This window comes from Doryrhamphus excisus, chromosome 6 (genome assembly GCF_030265055.1).
Source record: "Doryrhamphus excisus isolate RoL2022-K1 chromosome 6, RoL_Dexc_1.0, whole genome shotgun sequence".
Lineage (NCBI taxonomy): Eukaryota > Metazoa > Chordata > Actinopteri > Syngnathiformes > Syngnathidae > Doryrhamphus > Doryrhamphus excisus.
The window spans coordinates 1370001-1395254 of NC_080471.1; the positions used below are offsets into that span (position 1 = coordinate 1370001).

General features: G+C 36.5%; 2 protein-coding genes across 4 annotated transcripts in view; one reads left to right on the forward strand and one right to left on the reverse strand.

The window, feature by feature from the left end:
• Positions 1-14433, forward strand: part of vps9d1 (VPS9 domain containing 1) — a 31407-nt gene extending 16974 nt beyond the window's left edge. For both annotated transcript variants that reach the window (XM_058075892.1, XM_058075893.1), the window contains exons 11-16: positions 227-472; positions 559-688; positions 3297-3502; positions 7287-7371; positions 12015-12119; positions 13656-14433. In XM_058075892.1, coding sequence (XP_057931875.1) covers positions 227-472; positions 559-688; positions 3297-3502; positions 7287-7371; positions 12015-12119; positions 13656-13767 — 884 coding nt within the window. In that variant the 3' untranslated portion in view covers positions 13768-14433. The remainder of the gene's footprint in view (positions 1-226; positions 473-558; positions 689-3296; positions 3503-7286; positions 7372-12014; positions 12120-13655) is intronic.
• Positions 14434-17277: 2844 nt separating this feature from the next.
• si:dkey-238o13.4 (uncharacterized protein LOC560780 homolog) lies at positions 17278-24986 on the reverse strand. 2 transcript variants are annotated; one of them, XM_058075894.1, is made up of 6 exons: positions 24840-24986; positions 21716-21823; positions 20128-20267; positions 19933-20029; positions 17999-18123; positions 17278-17884 (listed from the first exon to the last, which is right to left on the reverse strand). In XM_058075894.1, exons 1-6 carry the CDS (start codon positions 24916-24918, stop codon positions 17720-17722), a joined length of 714 nt encoding a protein of 237 aa, XP_057931877.1. In that variant the 5' UTR covers positions 24919-24986; the 3' UTR covers positions 17278-17719. The 2 variants fall into 2 exon arrangements, with proteins under 2 accessions (XP_057931877.1, XP_057931878.1); XM_058075895.1 differs by lacking the exon at positions 21716-21823 and having other exon boundaries at positions 24840-24947.
• Positions 24987-25254: the final 268 nt, after the last annotated feature.

The following is a 25254-nucleotide window of genomic DNA, read 5'->3' on the forward strand; positions in this document are numbered from 1 at the left end:
CAAGCCATGATGCCAGGTTGTATGTTGAGTTTAAATGAAATATTTTGGAAAGAACCGGCGGGCCATATTCAAATACTTGGCGGGCCGGATGTGGCCCCCGGGCCGTAGTTTGCCCACCCCTGTGCTATAACAACAACCTCCACTAGTTTATACTGACCCACCATGCCACGGCTTCACACCATCTCCTCGCTCTCGTCGTGGCCCTCACATGATTCCAACGTTACAGAAGACCACGAGCAAGTGAAGGATCCTGACCCAACCATGACGGTGCAGCGTGAGAACTCCTTTGAAGATTTGGAGCAGTTCCTGACCAAGATAGACTGGGATCCGCTAAACAGCGGCACTAAAGACTTCCACTCAGAGCTAGGCAATGCTAACCAAGGGCTGGATGAGGAGCATTTCTCAGAGCTGGAGATGAGAGCACTGAAGCAACACCTGAAGGCCATTGTCAAAGACGTACATATCGCCATTGGTGAGTTGTCTAAAAAGACGATCCCTGCGAGTATATCATTATGACATCATACTGTATTGTTCAAATATTCTCCTTTTGTATTCCAGAGCAGCTTCTATCGCTGTGTTTGCTGTCCTTTGAGTGTCTTAACACATCCACCTATAAGGACGTGTGCCTCGCTAGCATTGAGGAGACTTTCTTCATTCCGCTATGGAGCGCCTTGGTAGCGCTTTTCAGGTACTTTCTTTCAATAATTAAAATTCCTTGATATTAAACCTGTCCAAGATATTATCCACGTGTTGACGTGACGAATCACTATATTTAACCTTATCACATACTACACCAGGGGTGCTCATTAAGTCGATCGCGAGCTACCGGTCGATCGCGGAGGTGGTACTGGTCGATCGCGGCGTGACATTAAAAAAAATATAATCCCAGCATCAATGCCGTCACTTGATTGACATACAGGGCAGCCATTCAGATGACAACTGAATGTTGCCCTTCGGGCGACCAATCAAATCAAACAACGTCTCTAAGTGCAGCAGAACTTACGATGTCAGCCTATCATCCATCCCCGTTACTTGATTGACATACAGGACAACCAGTCAGATGACAACTGAATTTTGACCTTTAGGTCACCGCTCATGCGTAAACAACGATGCAAAGTGCTAAGCTAGTCGGCGAATTGCGTTAGATTTTAAGCCCTCGCTAAAGTTTATGGTCACTAAAATGAGTGAAGGAGCTGGACCAAGTAAAAAGGCAAAAACTGGACCAAGTAAAAAGGCAAAAAACATATGACTTCCATACGGATATGGAATATTATACGGATATTATGATACGGATATTATCCATGACTGATAAACATTTGGAAGTGTGCTTGAGGCTGGCTATCAGCAGCTACTGTCCGGACTATGCATCCCTGGCTGGTTCAATTCAGTGCAAGTCATCAAAGTAAACTCAGGTAATTACAAAAAATGTTCATAGTTAATTATGTGTGTTTTGCAATATTGGCTCATTTGGTTATGTAAGGTACATCAACATACATTGTACGTACAAATAATCCTCAATACATTTGAAAATAAATAGATGTTTTGCATTTTTGTAGTGGGTAGATCATTTTGACTCGCTCATTTTAAAAGTAGCTCGCATGCTGAAAAAGTGTGAGCACCCCTGTACTACAGTATTAATTGTCCCTGTACCCTAGAAAGCGCCCATGAATGATACGGGAAAAGACCCAAATTATACTGTGTCAAAGCCCAGGGCAAGTGATACTGATAAAATGTAGAGTTTAACCATGTCCAGTATCAGCCCCCGTAGCCCCCAAACTTGATTAATGGAACTTTAATTGTCAGACATTGATAAGATATAAGATAAAATATTATTGTTGAAATATTTTTGTGTTGTGTTTACACTTTTTAGATATAATACATGTAATAAACGGAACATTTTCTGGAAACGAAATGCTCTTTTGATTAAATAGTACGTGATAATAAGATCATGATTAAATAGTATCTCTCTCTCTCTCCATATCTATCTCTCTCCCTATCTATCTATCTATCTATCTATCTATCTATCTATCTATCTATCTATCTATCTATCTATCTATCTATCTATCTATCTATCTATCTATCTATCTATCTATCTATCTATCTATCTATCTATCTATCGCTCTCTTTCTCTCTTTCTCTCTTTCTCTCTTTCTCTCTTTCTCTCTTTCTCTCTTTCTCTCTTTCTCTCCCTATCTATCTCTCTCGCTCTCTCTCTTTCTCTCTCTCTCTCTATCTATCTATCTATATCTATCTATCGCAACAAACATGAGCACAAATCCTATTTTCGATGTGACTTTAGGGGTGTTAGTTCATGTCTACAGGGCTCTAATAATGTTAAAACCATATTTAGAATGCAGTAAACTAAGGAATTTCCAAAGTGTATTTCATGCTTTTCAAACATTTATTTCCTCGTTTAGGATTGGCCCAAACTATGGAAATCCAACCTGAAGAAGAAAAAACGGAAAATGTCCGTTTTACGCATATATGGGATTTATATCCGGTATATGCGTAAATGGGATTTTATCCGTTATAAAAAGGCACTTCCTTGACTATGTTTCCAATGTACCTGGACGCGCAGGCAACGCTGCAAACGCTGCAAATGACGTCGTATAGCGGCCTGTCACCATTCGGCGAATCGGAGCGCCACGATGCGGCCATCCGATATATGCCAGGGAAATTTCATGGAAATGCATTGGAACGGGACTGGAGATTTTGTCCGAAATAGGCGAAATCCGTTATAAAAAATCCGATATATGCAATGAATTTTTATTGGAAATGCATTACAGAAAAATTGGTTCTTTTTTATCTGTCCGTTGTGAGCGAATTTCCGATATATCCGAGTCCGATATATCCGAGGTTTGCTGTAGTACACGATAATAAGCTCATGATTAAATAGTATGTAATAATAAGATCATCACATGGTTTGTCTCGGGCTGATACTGGCACTTGGGGGCATGATACTGGGCCTGATACCAGACAAACCATGTGATAACCTATAATTACAATACGATTACTGATGTATTCTTTGCGCCTATTTTTTGTTGCCACTATAAACATATTTCATTATTTCGTCTTTGTGAATAGAGTCACCATTTTGCATCAGTTGTATATGGAGATAAATATATTAGCATTACAACGAGTGAATAAAAGCATAGTCAAAAATTGGCCACACTAAGCAAGGAGCAGACTCAATCCCTGAGTGCACATGCTTCCATTGACCAGCAGATGGCGTTAATGCTCTTCTTCAACATTTGGCCACCACTGGTATTGAACGTTTTCCTGACTTTGTGTTCCAGGAAGGTCCACAGGGAAAGGGAACTGTCCTGTGAGATTCGAATGAAACTCTTCCAAGATGTTTCACCTGTTGATTTCGGCGTACCCTTGACTCTGTTCCCCCTGGACCCTCACACACTGAAAGGTTCCTACCCGTATGAGTGCGCCGTTCAGGAGCTCAAGCTTCTCACAAAAGACTGCTGCCCACAGAGAAAGTTGGAATGTATTGGTAAGCATTTTACCTTTTCTTTGGTTCAAATACAAACGGCTCAGGTGTTGGGTTGCTATGGACCAGCAGGTTTTGCTTCTATGTCAGTGAACGGCACACAGTGAAAAATAAAAGGATACAAGTGCAGATATGCTAGGAATATCAAGGAAAAAAATGCATCACAGCTTTGGGATAGAGGTAAAAAAAATAGTATCAACTTCAGTCTTTGCTGTTTATAATAACACAAGAATAAAGTAAAAATATTATGTGAATAAAGTCATAATTACAAATTTGAAATAGCAGAAATTGGGGAAAACAGCTGGAAAGAATAAAGTCAAAATATTAAGAGAAAAAAGTCATCAAATGTAAAAAAAAAAGTGACAGTTTTATTAGAATAAACTTGTAATATTTTGAGGAACCATTTTAGTAGCACAGATTTGAAATATTAAAAGAAAAAAATTAATATTAAAGAAAATGAATTTTTGGACACTTTGGTTAGGGAAAAAGTCATAATATAGCGAGAATAAAGTGAAAATCTATTCAGAATAAAGTCATATTGACGAGAAGAACGTTTACCATATTTGGATTTTTTAATGAAAAAAAGACTAAAGTTCATACTAATAATATAATACACAGTTCATAACTTCTTAGCATAGCTACATTTATTGGTTTAAAAAATATCCAAGTGGCAAAATTGCATTCTTTATTTTTCACCATGTGGCGCTCGCTGGAATAGCAGAAATTGGGAAAACAGCTGGAAAGAATAAAGTCAAAATATTAAGAGAAAAAAGTCATCAAATGTAAAAAAAGTGACAATTTTATTAGAATAAACTTGTAATATTTTGAGGAAAATTACCATTAACCATAATGAGTATAAAGTGAAAATCTAGTCAGAATAAAGTCATATTGACGAGAAGAACATTTACCATATTTGGATTTTTTTATGAAAAAAAGACCAAAGTTCATACTAATAATATAATACACAGTTCATAACTTCTTAGCATAGCTACATTTATTGGTTTAAAAAATATCCAAGTGGCAAAATTGCATTCTTTATTTTTCACCATGTGGCGCTCGCTGGAATAGCAGAAATTGGGAAAACAGCTGGAAAGAATAAAGTCAAAATATTAAGAGAAAAAAGTCATCAAATGTAAAATGTGACAGTTTTATTAGAATAAACTTGTAATATTTTGAGGAAAATTACCATTTTAGTCGCGCATAATTGAAATATTAAAAGAAAAAATGTAATATTAAAGAAAAAATTATCATAGAATGAAGTAAAGTAATTTTTGGACACTTTGGTTGGGGAAAAATTCATAATATAACGAGAATAAAGTGAAAATCTATTCAGAATAAAGTCATATTGACGAGAAGAACGTTTACCATATTTGGATTTTTTAATGAAAAAAAGACCAAAGTTCATACTAATAATACACAGTTCATAACTTCTTAGCATAGCTACATTTGTTGGTTTAAAAAATATCCAAGTGGCAAAATTGCATTCTTTATTTTTCACCATGTGGCGCTCGCTGGAATAGCAGAAATTGGGGGAAACAGCTGGAAAGAATAAAGTCAAAATATTAAGAAAAAAAGTCATCAAATGTAAAAAAAATGTGACAGTTTTATTAGAATAAACTTGTAATATTTTGAGGAAAATTACCATTTTAGTAGCGCAGAATTGAAATATTAAAAGAAAAAATGTAATATCAAAGAAAGAATTATCATAGAATGAAGTAAAGTAATTTTTGGACACTTTGGTTGGGGAAAAATTCATAATATAACGAGAATAAAGTGAAAATCTATTCAGAATAAAGTCATATTGACGAGAAGAATGTTTACCATATTTGGATTTTTTTATGAAAAAAAGACCAAAGTTCATACTAATAATATAATACACAGTTCATAACTTCTTAGCATAGCTACATTTGTTGGTTTAAAAAATATCCAAGTGGCAAAATTGCATTCTTTATTTTTCACCATGTGGCGCTCGCTGGAATAGCAGGAATTGGGAAAACAGCTGGAAAGAATAAAGTCAAAATATTAAGAGAAAAAAGTCATCAAATGTAAAAAAAAGAGTGACATTTTTATTAGAATAAACTTGTAATATTTTGAGGAAAATTACCATTTTAGTCGCGCATAATTGAAATATTAAAAGAAAAAATGTAATATTAAAGAAAAAATTATCATAGAATGAAGTAAAGTAATTTTTGGACACTTTGGTTGGGGAAAAATTCATAATATAACGAGAATAAAGTGAAAATCTAGTCAGAATAAAGTCATATTGACAAGAAGAATGTTTACCATATTTGGATTTTTTTATGAAAAAAAGACCAAAGTTCATACTAATAATATAATACACAGTTCATAACTTCTTAGCATAGCTACATTTGTTGGTTTAAAAAACATCCAAGTGGCAAAATTGCATTCTTTATTTTTCACCATGTGGCGCTCGCTGGAATAGCAGAAATTGGGGGAAACAGTTGGAAAGAATAAAGTCAAAATATTAAGAAAAAAAGTCATCAAATGTAAAAAAATGTGACAGTTTTATTAGAATAAACTTGTAATATTTTGAGGAAAATTACCATTTTAGTAGCACAGAATTGAAATATTAAAATAAAAAATGTAATATTAAAGAAAAAATTATCATAGAATGAAGTAAAGTAATTTTTGGTCATTGTTTGGGGAAAAAGTCATTATATAACGAGAATAAAGTGAAAATCTAGTCAGAATAAAATCATATTGACGAGAAGAATGTTTACCATATTTGGATTATTTAATGAAAAAAAGACCATAGTTCATACTAATAATAATACACAGTTCATAACTTCTTAGCATAGCTACATTTGTTGGTTTAAAAAATATCCAAGTGGCAAAATTGCATTCTTTATTTTTCACCATGTGGCGCTCGCTGGAATAGCAGAAATTGGGGGAAACAGTTGGAAAGAATAAAGTCAAAATATTAAGAGAAAAAAGTCATCAAATGTAAAAAAAAAAAAAAGTGACAGTTTTATTAGAATAAACTTTTTAGTAATAATAAATAAACCATTTTAGTAGCGCATAATTGAAATATTAAATGAAAAAATGCAATATGGAAAAATTGCATTCTTTATTTTTCACGCTCGCTGGAAGAACGTTTGGACATCCCTGACATGTTATATAGTTCCTCTAAGTTTTCTATAGTTCCAAAAATGGGTGGGAGAGCAATTTTCAGTGGGCCGCACATCCCACTTTCCCTATGTAAAGGGGAAAAAAGGTAATGACTTGATGTCCATGAATGCACCTCATGGTCTTTGTCTGTACTATTAGCTTGCTACACTGCCACCAGGTGAGTACCATATTTATGGATGACTTTATCACGCTTGAGCAGGAGGGGGGAAGAATATCGTGCGTGGACTTAATGTACCATCCGTCTGACACACAGCTGCAGATATCTGCTGGAGAAACGCACACTATAAGAAGTACTAGAGAGACGGCATCTCATCGCTGCAGCTCATGTTGTGTCGATTGAAGGACTTTAGCACATAAATATAAATTTGCATTGAAAAATGTATGCAATTTGGGTTGCCGCATTGCATTATGGGTGGTGGTGGTGGTGGGTCCCCACAGCCACAGCAGAACCACTGGTATTTGACTATGCATTTTTTTATCCCAAAGTTAGGTTCCTGCTCTGGGGCAGCCCTCCGATGGTAGATGTCACTTCAGCTTTTTAGGGGGAGGAAAATGAACACTTATGATGGCGGTGCACGTTCCCAATGTTCCCAAAAGATTGTGTTTGATTTCTGTTTATGCTTGTCGTCTATTCCAGTGAGGACATTACGTCTGATCTGCGCGTGTGCCGAAGACTACAGATGCCTTCATGAAGCGGATTCGGCACCCAAAACAGCTGCCATGTATGTAAAACATCACTTCTGCGGGAAAAAAAAAGTGTAAAACAGGAAGTAGGACATCTTGGAAGATTCCCATCCAGACGGGAAACAATAGTCGTGTTGTGTGTTAAGAACCCAAACATCCTTTACAGATCTGAGTCGTGAAGTTTTCCTTGTCAGGTCTCATCATTGCCCGGTTAGACGTGGCACAGCAGGGGGTCATCCAAGGCCTTTTGCCCCCCTACAGAGTGGCCCTTACTGGCCAGACCTGAAAGTGGGTCGTCCTGTCTGGGTTTTGGAGCTGACCCAGGACCCGACACGGAGTTTAAACAAGAGAGAGAAAGGGTTTGTGGAAGTTTGTGGAATTCCAAATGAAGCAGAGTGGCTCAGACAAAGACTTAGTGAATCATAATGGAAGAATACACAATTCCGCATAGTCATTTTCCATTGTCCTGCTTTCATAAAGTACAGTGGAATGCTTCCCTATTGTTAATCCTTGGGAATATTGCTGTCTGTATTTTAGCCAATGAACAATGACCACAAACCCACACGCAGGGCCGATTATTGTTCTACGTTCCAGAGAACAGTTGACCAAGTCTATTTACTGGGAACCACATTGATGAGCATTAAATCTTTATCAAATGTATCCAAAGGTATTTCCACTGAGGGCCACATCGTGAAAAACTAAAGGATATGACTTTGCAACTTTTATACAGTGGTATGAAAAAGTTTGGGCACCCCTAATAATTGTCAAGATATTCCTGAATAAATCACTGGTTGTTGGGATCAGCAATTCCAGTGAAGTACAGTAAACCTCGGATATATCGGACTCGGATATATCGGAAATTCGCTCACAACGGACAGATAAAAAAGAACCAATTTTTCTGTAATGCATTTCCAATAAAAATTCATTGCATATATCGGATTTTTTATAACGGATTTCGCCTATTTCGGACAAAATCTCCAGTCCCGTTCCAATGCATTTCCATGAAATTTCCCTGGCATATATCGGATGGCCGCATCGTGGCGCTCCGATTCGCCGAATGGTGACAGGCCGCTATACGACGTCATTTGCAGCGTTTGCAGCGTTGCCTGCGCGTCCAGGTACATTGGAAACATAGTCAAGGAAGTATGGAGGACCAAAACTGCCAAAATAATAAATAAATATATAAAATATAAAAGCAAAAATAAATATAATATGTAATTCTATTTATATATTTATTTTTGTATTTATTTCTACATTTATTTTTGTATTTATTTTTAATTTTTGAATCTTGTTTTTTATTTTTGTATTTATTTTTGCTTTTATTTATTTATTTATGTATATATTTTTTTATTTTTATTTCCATTTATATAAATTTTTTTGTATTTAATTTTTTCATATTTTTTTTCATTTTTGTTTTTATTTCCACTTTTATTTATTTATTTATTTATGTATTATTTTGGCAGTTTTGGTCCTCCATAAGGAAGTGCCTTTTTATAACGGATAAAATCCCATTTACGCATATACCGGATATAAATCCCATATATGCGTAAAACGGACATTTTCCGGTATACGCATATAACGGATTTCGCTTATATCGGACAAAACCAGTGGGAACAATTGAATCCGATATATCCGAGGTTTACTGTATCTCATATAGCAGACGAACACAGTGATGGGTCAAAAAATCCTGAAAATGATCCCAAACTTTGTCATACCACACATATTATTTATTCACACATATAACACATAAAGATATGCTAAGAAATTTCTCATAGATTTTTCCAAAAATACGACTTATTATTATATTATTTTTTTGTTATTATTTTTTAATATTTCTACTTTCATGCCACTAAAATGAAGTTATTTTTCCTAATTTGTTAAATTACAATTTTTTTCTGTTAATATTTTCTTTGTGTTCTTGTAAAAATTATGTTGTTGGGGTTGTATTGTTTTTTTTTTTTTCAAGTTTTAATGTTAGATTCAGAATGCACGGCGGTCAAGTGGTTAGCGGTTAGCAGGCCTCACAGCTAGGAGACCCGTGTTCAATTCCACCCTCCATCTCTGTGTGAAGTTTCCATGTTCTCCCCGTGCATGCGTGGGTTACAAGCTGAAGGTAAACATGAAGGAATGAACAATTAAAGTAGGGGGAAATAATAATAATAATAATAATAATAATAATAATAATAATAATAATAATAATAATAATAATAATAATAATAATAATAATAATAATAATAATAATAATAATAATAATAATCCCTTTTTAGAGCCCGAAAGACGCCTATCAGACAAACGCTTCCATTCCAACCTCTCCACCAAGGTTGAAGATCTGTCACAGGACCTCGGGGACACGATAGTAGAACTGCACCAAACTGGAATAGACTCAGAGACCACCGACAAGAAGCTTTGCGAGAAAGCGATCACGACACTAATCCCTTGTTTATGCCAGTTAATTGGTTCCAGACTCAACCTCGATAAGTGAATTTCTGCAAAGTAGGGTTCAATCTTACGAAACGGAATATTTTCATAGTTAGAGCATAGAAATCCTGTTTATGACTTTGGAAGTAAGATTTTCAACATTGTTAGAGACCTGTAGCCATAGAATAACACCCCTATAGTCACTTTGCACTCAGATTACCCAATATAGAAGATATAATTGGAGTAAATTAGCCATTTCAAACATAAATAAGGTTCCTGCTCATGCATGTTTCATGTCAGTGCTGGCACTCGAAACAAATAGGGATGTCCCGATTCACATTTTTTGGCTTCTGATCCGATTTTTTGTAGTCTTGCCGATTTAATAATACGTTTTTGTTTGTTACAAGTATCAATTCGTGGGAGATAATATGGTTATAAGGCTGCACGGTGGACAAGTGGTTAGCACACAGGCCTCACAGCGAGGAAACCGTGCAGCAAACTCCACACAGAGATGGCCTAGGGTGGAATTGAATCCCGGGTCTCCTAGCTGTGAGGTCTGCGCGCTAACCACACGATCACCGTGCAGCAAACTCCACACAGAGATGGCCTAGGGTGGAATTGAACCCTTGTCTCCTAGCTGTGAGTTCTGTGCACTAACCACACGACCACCGTGCAGCAAACTCCACACAGAGATGGCCTAGGGTGGAATTGAACCCTTGTCTCCTAGCTGTGAGTTCTGTGCACTAACCACACGACCACCGTGCAGCAAACTCCACACAGAGATGGCCTAGTGTGGAATTGAACCCCTGGTCTCTTAGCTGTGAGGTCTGTGCACTAACCACACGTCCACCGTGCAGCAAACTCCACACAGAGATGGGCTAGGGTGGAATTGAACCCCTGGTCTCTTAGCTGTGAGGTCTGTGCGCTAACCACATGACCACCGTGCAGCAAACTCCACACAGAGATGGCCCTGGGTGGAATTAAACCCGGGTCTCCTAGCTGTCAGGTCTGCGCGCTAACCACACGATCACCGTGCAGCAAACTCCACACAGAGATGGCCTAGTGTGGAATTGAACCCCTGGTCTCTTAGCTGTGAGGTCTGTGCGCTAACCACATGACCACCGTGCAGCAAACTCCACACAGAGATGGCCGAGGGTGGAATTAAACCGGGGTCACCTAGCTGTGAGGTCTGTGCGCTAACCACACGACCACCGTGCAGCAAACTCCACACAGAGATGGCCTAGGGTGGAATTGAACCCTTGTCTCCTAGCTGTGAGGTCTGCGTGCTAACCACACGACCACCGTGCAGCAAACTCCACACAGAGATGGGCTAGGGTGGAATTGAACACCGGGTCTCCTAGCTGTCAGGTCTGCGCGCTAACCACACGACCACCGTGCAGCAAACTCCACACAGAGATGGCCTAGTGTGGAATTGAACCCCTGGTCTCTTAGCTGTGAGGTCTGTGCGCTAACCACATGACCACCGTGCAGCAAACTCCACACAGAGATGGCCTAGGGTGGAATTGAACCCTTGTCTCCTAGCTGTGAGGTCTGCGCGCTAACCACACGACCACCGTGCAGCAAACTCCACACAGAGATGGGCTAGGGTGGAATTGAACCCCTGGTCTCTTAGCTGTGAGGTCTGTGCGCTAACCACTCTACCACCGTGCAGCCCTACCGTGGACCAATACAGGCTAAATTCCTGACTGTGTGTCACTTCCCAAATTCCCTACTTTAGATGTCGGAATGTACGGAACTAAAGACGATCCAATTGAGGGCGATTGTGTAAGCGAAGCGAAAGCGAAAGGGTCCAGCTTTTTTAGTTGTTACACGAGCTCCCCAAACCTCAGAGAACCTGCCGAGTCCGGATCCGGATATCTGGTTGCACGATTTTGGGTGAGTCCAGGGCCAGCAGCCTGGCTTCTCACGCAAGCGGGCGAGCAAACAGTTGCCCTGCGTGTGAGTCCTGATAAACAAATGGTGACTGGCGAGACGTGGCCAGAATGCTATCAGCCTATCATCATCATCCTGAGCTGCATTTTGTCCTCGACGAATCTCAAAGCGTGGAAGAAGGAAAAAAAAAATGGTATCATTTTCAATCCTGAACACGCATACCACTCGGACCACAGAGGGATATGATTGAAAACATAATCACATGATCTCGTATCCATTTAGTCCCCCATGGGAGCATAAGTCATAATGTGTCTGTACGCTTTATTTCCTTTTCCCGGACCCACTCCCTTCTTCCTCTGTGGTTTGACAGCGGTGCCGACGACCTTTTACCTATCCTGGCCTTTGTGGTTTTGCGCTGTCGGTGTCCTCAGCTGGTCTCGGAATGTGCTGCCTTGGAGGAGTTCATTCACGAAGGGTGAGTCACTTTAACAAACACAAAACATCCCAAAGCTAAATGTCACAGATACGGCCATGTTTCATTCTTTGCTTGGTTTCATTGCAATCATTTGGGCTGAATATTCATTCATTCATTCATTTTCTACCGCTTTTTCCTCACGAGGGTCGCGGGGGTGCTGGAGCCTATCCCAGCTGTCTTCGGGCGAGAGGCGGGGTACACCCTGGACTGGTGGCCAGCCAATCCCAGGGCACATATAGACAAACAACCATTCACACTCACATTCATACCTATGGACAATTTGGAGTGGCTAATTAACCTAGCATGTTTTTGGAATGTGGGAGGAAACCGGAGTACCCGGAGAAAACCCACGCATGCACGGCGAGAACATGCAAACTCCACACAGAGATGCCCGAGGGTGGAATTGAACCCTGGTCTCCTAGCTGTGAGGTCTGCGCGCTAACCACTCGACCGCCGTGCCGCCTTACTCATTGTAATAAGTCACCAAAAAAAATCTATGACACCGCGACTGTGCAGGCAAATAAACGTGTTGTTTACAAGAACTTCCTGTATCCAAGGCGAGTTATCCCGTGAACATTCGCAAGCCGGGTTGGATCAGGACCGGAGCCGCAACGGATTCAGTTAGTGGAACCAATCACAGCAGAGTAGTGGAATAAATTAAAAGACACCATTTTGGAAATAGCGCTGGAATAGGTGCAGGTTCTGGAAGATCTATAATGGTGGCTGTGCGCGTTATTCTGTGTAGCTGCTCTATAGAAGTACACAACCCAATACAAAGGGCCAAAAATGGGTATAATAGGTCCTCTTTAAATGAAAAAAGTCGTAATTTAACAAGAAAAAGTATTTTTTTTAGAGAATAAAAAAAATGAAAATATAAAATTTCTTAATAAAGAATCCCACTTGATGAAAATTGACTTAAGCAATTATCATCCATGTATTTCTATATTATATTTCTATATATGGACTGTATTATTCCTTCATCAGCTAACACAGTGGTGGGCAAACTACGGCCCGGGGGCCACATCCGGCCCGCCAAGTGTTTGAATACGGCCCGTCCGTTCTTTCCAAAGTATTTCATTGAAACTCAACGTACGAACTGGCATCATGGCTTGAGCCAACCTTTTGATGGTTTTATCAATTTTGTTATTTGATGTGGTCTGTTGTTTACAAAGTGCTCCTGAAAAAAGGGACACAAGCATAATGATGATAATAATAATAATAATAATAAATTTTAAATTTTTTTAAAAATATAAAATATTTAAATAAAAATATTTAAATATAAAATATTTAAATAAAAATATTTAAATAAAAATATTTAAATATAAAATATTTAAATATAAATATAAAATAATAAATAATAATAGCAGATTGCATGACACTTTTACAGATACAATAATACCAGGTGGACTGTTACGTGTAAAATATATAGTCTGCCCCCCCCCCCCCCCCCCCCCCCCCCCGTTTTGTTAAATCAATGCGGCCTGCGAGTCAAAAAGTTAGCCCACCCCTGAGCTAACACGTGTTTCTCTGCCTCAGCTATCTAATTGGCGAAGAAGGCTACTGCCTGACCTCCATGCAGAGCGCCTTGGCCTACGTTGAGTCGCTGCATGTCGACGGACTTCACCCGCCTGCAGACCAGTTCATATGAAACAGGTATCTCTTAAATTCTCTTTATGATTATCCATCCACGTACTAAAACGTACTAAAACGTACTAAAAGTTTGTAGCCAACCATCAAGTTGCTAAGTGTATTTGTATTGGCGGGTGTTTTTGGCCGACATATTGCAGACTCCAATACGCCAAATGATTGATCGGATGAGGGCAAGTCATTTCCTGTGTGTAAATACACACAGGAAATGGGCGGACAGTACAGAGCGTGTGAGTCTTTATCACGTACTTACACTGATTGCTAGTTTACGGACTGAAAATAGAACTAGAGATAAGGTCTTAGAAGGTGCAGCGATGAACAGTAGCAGAAATGGACTTTTACATCAGAGCTTCTTGGAAACGACAAGGCAAATAATTATAAGCGGCTGGTGGCAAACCTCCTTAAAGTCCACTTTTTGCATTCCTATTTATAGATTTCTTTCCTTTGAACTGTGGCGATGTAACTGATGACCAAACACAAAGTGAAAATATGACATTGTCAATGTAACTGATACCGGTTGATGCTAGAAATGTTTCATATGTGAAAAATGGCAGCCAGTCCTGATTTTTGCACATTATTTATTGTATAAGAATAGTGAAACGCTGCTTGTTCATTATTAAAGGCATTGTGTCATGAAAGCTTGTGAATAATACAATAAATGTGTTTGGCTCAGGAAAGATTTTCTTTTTATTTTCCACTCCTATAATTTTAAAAGTTATTTCCATTAGGTGGATACGTTGAGTCTAATTATTTTTTTCAGTAAATCAATTTTAATTAATTATTAAGTTTTAATTAAAAAAATAAATTGAATAAACACAAAATAATTTATACTTTTAAAAGTTATTTCCATTAGGTGGATAAGTTGAGTCTAATTATTTTTTTCAGTAAATCAATTTTACTTAATTATTAAGTTTTAATTTAAAAATAAATTAAATAAACACAAAATAATTTTATTTTAAATTCATAAATACTAAATAAAATATGTTTTAATTTTATGGAAAAAATACATACAGTAATACAAATAAATAAATAAAATATTTGTATTTTAATTGATATGGACCGAATGAAATTGCACAAAAATAATAATAATAAATTATAAAATACATAAAATATAATATAATTTTAAATTATAATAATTATAATTTTTGAAATATTTACATAATAAATTAAAATTATTTTATTATTATATATTTAAATTAATTTAATTTAATGTTTATTTTAAATCTATTAAATTTTAATAATTAAAAATAAAATGTTCCAAAGATGCAATTAAATATTGATTTCATTGAAATATTGACTAAAAATAATAAAACCTAACCAGTCCTGTTTTTAGAACATAAAGAAAAAGATGCTGATATTGGTTTTCTTTTCGAAAATGACATCATCTTAAATGAAAAAAAAAACGATGACTTTTGTGTATCATTTATTTTTATTTGTCTTCAATGCAGTCACATAATTTCTTCATGACTCGAAGGCAAACATATTTGCCAATCATTTATCCTGATCATGAACAAAGCCTGGATAATTACTCATGGTAAATTGTACGAGGTCACCATGACCATTTTGCATACCAAAGGAACAACCACCGCAGCCAAAGCCATTCCTTGTCCACTTTTCCAGCAACAACTCCTCTCGGTTTTCCGAGCTGTCATGGACATGACAAAGGATCAGTGTTGTTTGGAGGCCTCTTTTACTCTGCTTTGAGGTGGCCTCCCAACTCATGTTTACTTGCGCTAAAGGCCATTTGGCCCAAAATAGAAGATGACAATGGAGAGGGGCCTACGGGGTGGTCGCTTGTGGTGCCCGTAAACCAGGGAGAGTCACGCTAACGTGTTGCTCAACCTCTTCAGCCTACTGTGTGGCCTACGTGTATGGGAATCAAATAAAAGGATTGGTGGGGGAAAAAGCTACAATACGACGGGAATGACGTCACAATATCATGAAAAGAAAATGTATCAAAGTTATTTAAGAGGGAAATATTCTGACAAAAGCTCCGACTTCCAGCTCATCCCAATAAGTGGCGATATCTGGACCCAATGAGAGTTGAGAACGCTAGCCATCGAGCTGAAATTCCTCGATGGCCAGCAGGACTCTTGAGACTCAAGTGTTTGCAATTCAAACATGGAGGACCTTCTACAAATTCTTTATTTATGGAAATGGTAATGGTTTTATTTCATTTGAACATGCATCAGATTCCAATTGAGTGCATCCCATAATCAGTTCCCAGTTCCACATGTCCAAAAGGAGTAGGAAGAAGCAAAGCTTATTAAATCCTACCCCTCCATCTGGTACTTATACAATCAGTAACTGTTACATTTGTTCACTTCCTGCTTTCGTAATATAGTTTAAGTTTTTTTATTTATTTTATTTTTGTCAAATAAAATTAAAACAAAAAAAACTATATTAGAAAAGCAGGAAGTGACAAAAATACCCCTCCATCTGGTACTTTTACCATCAGTAACTGTTACATTTGTTCACTTCCTGCTTTCCTAATATAGTTTAAGTTTTTTTTTTATTTTACTTTTGTCAAATAAAATTAAAACAAAAAAAAATATTGGGAAAGCAGGAAGTGACAAAATTACCCCTCCATCTGGTACTTTTACAATCAGTAACTGTTATATTTGTTCACTTCCTGCTTTCCTAATATAGTTTAAGTTTTTTTTATTAATTTTATTTTTGTCAAATAAAATTAAAACAAAAAAAACTATAGATGGAGGGGTAGGATTTAATAAGCTTTGCTTCTTCCTACTCCTTTTATTTTCATTTTTTTTTTTTGTCAAATAAAATTGAAAAAAAAACTGAAACTATATTAGGAAAGCAGGAAGTGACAAAAATAAAATTAATAAAAAAAAACTGAAACTATATTCGGAAAGCAGGAAGTGAACAAATGTAACAGTTATTCGATATTCATACCTCAATCTCGCTCATAAGTTGTGTTGTCATGTTTACACAGCTCTACAAAACATTGAAATGATACACTTAAAGGCTCTGTCCATAATATTATGACAATAAAGTCATGACACAATATGAAAAAAATTTACGAATATTATTTGAGAAAAATGTTTAAATATTTGGAAAATGTCCTAGACACTCCTCGTGGCTTCTAAATGTTATTTGGAGTATTATTAAATATTATTTTGGGGTCATCACAATCTTACTGATTTGCGGGAACGTGACGACTAGCTACCATACCTGAAATATGGGAATATTTAACACGGCACATCTGTAAAAACATAATTTTTTTATGCTATTGTTGTATAAATGTTGCATGCGGTGACTTTTGCGGCCGGAAGAAGACGAGCCAAACAGTCACAAAATCCTAAAAAGCGGTGCGATTCCACCCGGGTAACAATGAAAACGGCAAAAAACGGCCAAAAACCCGCCGCAGTAATTTATTAGAACTGCTTATCGCTATTCAAAACTGGTCATGGTAAATTTTTATGCCATGTCCGAAGTTTGGAATGACTGTAAATACAACTGTCCGATAATTATCGGTACCGATATCAGTATCGGATTTTTCGAATTTTTCGGATTTTTCGGATTTTTCGGATTTTTCGGATTTTTTGGATTTTTTTGGATTTTTTGGATTTTTCAGATTTTTCGGATTTTTCGGATTTTTCGGATCGGCTTTTACAACACATTTGTGTTCAATGTCATGTTACACATATCAGTATCGGAAATTAAGAGTTGGACAATATCGGCATTTTTTTTGTTTTTGACAAAAAAGCCAATATCGGACATCCCTCGCTGTAAACCAGCTGGAATCCAAAGAAAGTCCAAAAACCGTACGCCTTAGTTTTTCATATGGAATCATTAAACGGCGCAGTGGGACAGAACCTTAAGGGTTTCATCTTGTACACAGAATTTTCTACTACACAGATCGACAGGAGTTTCTACCAAGTTCGGGAACCGGAGAAAGTGGGACAAGCTAGAACATGTGGAGTTTCCAAAAATTAGAGAAAAACAGTTTCTAAGTCTGCGGGGCAGCTGATGGTGAAGACGTTGTTGGATGCGTTTTGTCCCTCCACCAGTTTGGCTACAGCCTCACCCAGATCCATGTGGTTCAAGTACCCAGGGGTCAGTCGATCCGGAGTAGCGACACCTGTGTTGATAATCACCTGCCAGGACCACGAAAAACAAAGTGTTACGATGTAGTCCATTACTTCCTCAGGAAGCATCTTGGTCAACCTTGGAAGTACCACTAGATACTCTTTATGCCGGGAATGTCTCACCTGGTAGAGCTTACAGGACAGGTCTGGGTACTCCTCTCTTAGAACCTGGCAGAAGGCCAGGGCGCTGGCGGCTCCTACAGTCAGGAAACCAGTCCCGGGCATCAGAAGCTTCTCACCTGCGCCCCCTGTGGAATAGAGCGTGATGGTAGTCCATCATAGAACCAAACCTGCTGTACCAGGTATCGCTTTGTACCAGGCTACATTTACAGGGTTCAGGGTGTCCAGTTCGGTGGTCTTGGAATCTGGTCTATGCTATTTACGAATGATGTAGTCCTGATGACCTCATCAGGTTGTGGCCTTCAGATTTGACTGGATTGGTTGGTGAGACTCAGTACCTCCGGATTGCCACAATAGGTTTTTGTGATGGGCTTCGAAACCGATATTGATCAGTAGCCGATCGATCAGAGCATCTCTAGTCATGACCTTTGAGTCGTGACCGTGAGCGAGAAAGATCGCCATAACTTTCCTCTGTAGGGGGGCTGGGCTCATCGAATTCGGTCATCCGGGAAGAGCTGAGAGTAGAGGAACCAACTGAGGGACCTCGGGCATCTCGTTTTGAAGTCTCCAGAAGGCAAGGTCACGTTTTCTGGGCATGCCCAGGATAGACCTAGGACATACTGGAAGGTTTATGCCTCGTCAAATAGCCTCAGAACTGCAGAATGCTGCCCCGGCTTCTTTGGACCATTTGGTTCTTGAAGAATGTAATGGTAATGGTAATGGTAATGGTAATGGTAATGGTAATGGTAATGGTTTTATTTCATTTGAACATGCATCAGATTCCAATTGAGTGCATCCCATAATCAGTTCCCAGTTCCACATGTCCAAAAGGAGTAGGAAGAAGCAAAGCTTATTAAATCCTACCCCTCCATCTGGTACTTTTACAATCACTAACTCTTACATTTGTTCACTTCCTGCTTTCATAATATAGTTTAAGTATTTTTATTTTATTTTATTTTTGTCAAATAAAATTAAAACAAAAAAACTATATTAGGAAACTTCCTGCTTTCCTAATATAGTTTGACAAAAATAAAAATAAATAAAAATACTTAAACTATATTAGGAAAGCAGGAAGTGACAAAAATAAAATAATAAAAAAAAACTATATTAGGAAAGCAGGAAGTGAACAAATGTAACAGTTATTCAATATTCATACCTCAATCTGTAAAATCAGTAACTGTTACATTTGTTCACTTCCTGCTTTCCTAATATAGTTTGTTTGTTTTAATTTTATTTGACAAAAATAAAAATAAATAAAAAAAAACTTAAACTATATTAGTTTAAGTTTTAGTTAGTTAGTTAAAAACTATATTAGTTAAAATTTAGTTAAAATTAGTTCAAAACTATATTTTTGTCACTTCCTGCTTTCCTAATATAGTTTTTTTGTTTTAATTTTATTTGACAAAAATAAAAAATAATAAAAAAAACTATATTAGGAAAGCCGGAAGTGACAAAAATAAAATAAATAAATAAAACTTGAACTATATTAAGAAAGCAGGAAGTGAACAAATGTAACAGTTATTCAATATTCATACCTCAATCTGTAAAATCAGTAACTGTTACATTTGTTCACTTCCTGCTTTCATAATATAGTTTAAGTTTTTTTTTGTTTGTTTTTTTAATTTTGATTTTTTTTTAGTTTTATTTGACAAGGTGATATGATCATCCAATGCCATAATGTGTACCATAGTGCGTGTCAATATAGTGATATATATAGCACATCATGACTGGTTCAAGACTCTTCATCCTTGGATTTAGCAAACATCAACTGCTTGTATTGTTTCTTGAATTGGCTCAAGAATTTGGTTCTTGAAGAACGTGGGCGGCTACATTGTCGCGTGAATCTAATTTGTACCAAATGTGTACCAAAACGTGTTCTGGGCACTGAAGCCATTCCTTAGAAGTGGTAGCCACCACGTAACCCAATCCAGTCTCACCTGTGATGAAGGTGTAGCTACAGTTGGCATCGTCCCTCACCAAGGGAAAGAAGGCCTTCCATGACACAAACGTACTAAATAGTAACGACTCAATGACCTGCACATATGCAAAGAAAGGAAATATTAAATCAATAAAATCCCACAGCCCCCCCCCCTTAAGTACTAAGTTCCGAATTAATGTCTGTGTTTACAAACCCAGTGCAGGTCTTTGAGAGTCTGGGTATGTGGAGGTCCCCCCTGCCACCAGCTGAAGCCCAGAGAGGAAACCACATCAGTAACCTTCCCCACCTTCTGCAGCAGGACCTCTTTGGCCTTCTCTGCTCCTTCCTCGGACCCTGACAGAGCAACAAGACCGAGACTTGATTAAAGACACTCCATGGGGACAATGAAGCCTTGGTGGACCTTGGTGATCCTTTCCATCGAACCCATGGCTCTGGGCGGGGCTAAAATGCTGTCCATCATAAACACGATGACACCACCAGAGTACTTGGCATAAAAATATATAAATATATGAAAATTAAGAATGATGTCTAATAATTATCAGCCCAATATCAGCATCAAATTACAATATTGGTTGATATCGGATGTTTTTTCCTGATCATGAAAATCCATATTTTTAAAAATGCTGTATACAACACAGAAGATATGTTATACATATCAATATCAGCTGATATCTGTATAGGAAAATGAGTATTGGACAATATCGATGTATCGTTTTTTTGCAAAAAAGCCAATATCAGATATCCTTACTAAAAATATTCATTCATTCATTTTCTACCACTTATCCTCACAAGGGTCACGGGCGGTGCTGGAGCCTATCCCAGCTGTCCACCCTGGACTGGTGGCCAGCCAATCACAGGGCACATATAGACAAACAACCATTCACACTCACATTCATACCTATGGACAATTTGGAGTGGCTAATTAACCTAGCATGTTTTTGGAATGTGGGAGGAAACCGGAGTACCCGGAGAAAACCCACGCATGCACGGGGAGAACATGCAAACTCCACACAGAGATGGCCGAGAGTGGAATTGAACCCTCGGAGAAAACCCACGCACGCATTCTTACAAAGAACACTAAACTCATCACACACCAACTTAACACTCAAGAGGTATAATTAAACCAGCTCAACCGAATCGTTCATTCATTCATTTTCTACCACTTATCCTCACGAGAGTCGCGGGGGGTGCTGGAGCCTATCCCAGCTCTCTTCGAGCGAGAGGCGGGGTACACCCTGGACTGGTGGCCAGCCAATCACAGGGCACATATAGACAAACAACCATTCACACTCACATTCATACCTATGGACAATTTGGAGAGGCTAATTAACCTAGCATGTTTTTGGAATGTGGGAGGAAACCGGAGTACCCGGAAAAAAAAAACATGCATGCACGGAGGAGAACATGCAAACTCCACACAGACATGGCTGAGGGTGGAATCGAACTCGGGTCCTACACGCAAACCACCCGTCCACCATGCAACCTGGTGTCTTGTTATTTATATAAAATAATTGCCATATTCCACACATACTGTTGTTGCAAATAATGGTTAATCATGATGAATTAATTAGAAAACAGTGATTAATTTGATCCAAATTGTTGATCATTTAACAGCCCTAATAAAAGTCTAATACGTCAACTTGGGTTGAAGTCAAGCATAAAGCTGTACAGAACATATTTCAAGTGTTCTTATGATTGATGTGTCCAAAAAAATATTCAGTTTGATGTTGAATATGAAAATCAGACGGGTGCCAAATTATGTAAAGAGACGTGCGACTCACCGACATCCCCCACTATTGTGACGAGATGATGTTTTGTGTTGGGAGAGAGAGATGATCTGAGTCTCTCCAGCCGATTGTTGTCTCGCGAGATCACGGCAACTTTGGAACCTACGTCAATAAACACACACACACACACACACACACACACACACATCAATCAGCTTGTTCATGAATCCGTTGTAAAAGCATCACCTTTGACACAGACACACTTAATCCTGCTGTCATGTCAGCCAGCGTCCACTAATCGCTCCACGTTATCTTCATGTGTTTATCAGGGTCATGTGACCGATGGCAGATGGCAGCTTTATGACTTCAAAGCATCACAACACAAACAATGGAAGGCCCGCTTCAGTCTGGATATACGACATACATACATACATGCATACATACATACATACATACATACATACATACATACATACATACATACATACATACATGCATACATACATACATACATACATACATACATACATACATACATACATACATACATGCATACATACATACATACATACATACATGCATACATACATACATACATACATACATACATACATGCATGCATACATACATACATACATACATACATACATACATACATACATACATACATGCATACATACATGCATACATACATACATACATACATGCATACATGCATGCATACATACATACATACATACATACATGCATACATACATACATGCATACATACATGCATGCATGCATACATGCATACATACATACATACATACATGCATACATACATGCATACATACATACATACATACATGCATACATACATACATACATACATACATACATACATACATACATACATACATACATACATGCATACATACATACATACATACATACATGCATACATACATACATACATACATACATACATACATACATACATACATACATACATACATACATACATACATACATACATACATGCATACATACATGCATACATACATACATACATACATGCATACATACATGCATACATACATGCATACATGCATGCATACATACATACATACATACATACATACATACATACATACATACATACATACATGCATACATACATGCATACATACATACATACATGCATACATGCATGCATACATACATACATACATACATACATGCATACATACATACATGCATACATACATGCATGCATGCATACATGCATACATACATACATACATACATGCATACATACATGCATACATACATACATACATACATACATGCATACATGCATGCATACATACATACATACATACATACATACATACATGCATACATACATACATGCATACATACATGCATACATACATACATACATACATACATACATGCATACATACATACATGCATGCATGCATGCATGCATACATGCATACATACATACATACATACATACATGCATACATACATGCATACATACATGCATACATACATACATACATACATACATACATACATACATACATACATACATGCATACATACATACATACATACATACATACATACATACATACATACATACATACATACATACATACATACATACATACATACATACATACATACATACATACATACATACATACATACATACATACCTGTACATTGTACAACAAACTTTCATTTCATTCATTAACCATTTGGAATCCAATAATTATATACTGTATATCAATCAATCATTTACAGAATTAAAATGTATGAATAAATACAAAATATACTATAAATATATTGTATATCATACATGCATTGTACATCTTTTCAAATAAATACAAAATATACTATATAGTATATTCATTCATTTTCTACCACTTTTTCCTCACGAGGGTTGCGGGTATGCTGGAGCCTATCCCAGCTACTATATATTATATATACTATATATTGTATATCATAGAGACATTGTACATTCTTTTAAATAATACAAAATATACTATACATATATTGTACATTTTTTTTAAATAAATACAAAATATACTATAAATATATTGTATAGCATACATAAATTGTACATTTTTTAAATAATACAAAATATACTATAAATATATTGTATATCATACATACATACATTGTACTTTTTATTAAAATAAAAACAAAATATACTATAAATATATTGTATAGCATACATAAATTGTATATTTTTTTAAATAATACAAAATATACTATAAATATATTGTATAGCATACATAAATTGTACATTTATTAAATAATACAAAATATACTATAAATATATTGTATATCATACATACATACATTGTACTTTTTATTAAAATATATACAAAATATACGATAAATATATTGTATATCATAGATACATTGTACTTTTTATTAAAATAAATACAAATATACTATAAATATATTGTATATCACAGATACATTGTACTTTTTATTAAAATAAATACAAAATATACTATAAATATATTGTATTACATAGATACATTGTACATTTTATTAAATACATACAAAATATACTATTATATCATACAAACATTGTACATTTTTTTAAATAAATACAAAATATACTATAAATATATTGTATATCATACATTGTAATTTTTTAAATGATACAAAATATACTATAAATATATTGTATATCATACATACATTGTACATTTTATTAAATAAATACAAAATATACTATAAATATATTGTATATCATACATACATTGTACATTTTATTAAATAAATACAAAATATACTATAAATATATTGTATATCATACATACATTGTACATTTTATGAAATAAATACAAAATATACTATACATATACATGCATTGTACAAAAACGTTGCATGTAATTAATGCATTATATATAAATAAATTATTATTAAAATATATGTAATTAAATATTCTTTAAATATGAACATTTAATGATTAAAAATCATTAAAAATCAAAATTTTAGTACAGCACCGTCAAAATGATGTTTTCTCATTTACCACATTGCATGCAAAATCCTTCTGTGCACGTGCTACAATGAGTTATTACAATGTTATTAACATGTATAAATGACCTAAAAGCTTTTATTTAATATATATATATTTTTTTTATAAGAGGGTTGCATTTGCATCTTACCTTTATCCAACAGGGCTTGAACTATCCCGGAGCCCACAGTTCCTGCTCCACCAAGAACCAACACCACCTTGTCTGACATGATGACTCAGCTGCTCAACTTGTCATCTTACACCGTCGCTTTTTAAATCAAATACCACCCCATCAATGTCACACAAGACCCGCCCCTACACTGAGCTGGCGAATGTACGTTTTGTCACCTACAATCATATACTCTATCAAATATCGCCATCTAGCGGCTCAAAGGAGCATTTCACTTCATAACTACAGCCAGCTCAATTGGCTCGCTCACCCTACTCTCTCTCTCTCTCTGTCCAGGTATTGAATTGCTTTATTTATGCAAATTAATTCAAATAAATGCTTTATTTGTATTGTATTTGTTACTGTACAGCAGTATCATTAGACACCACGCATTCCG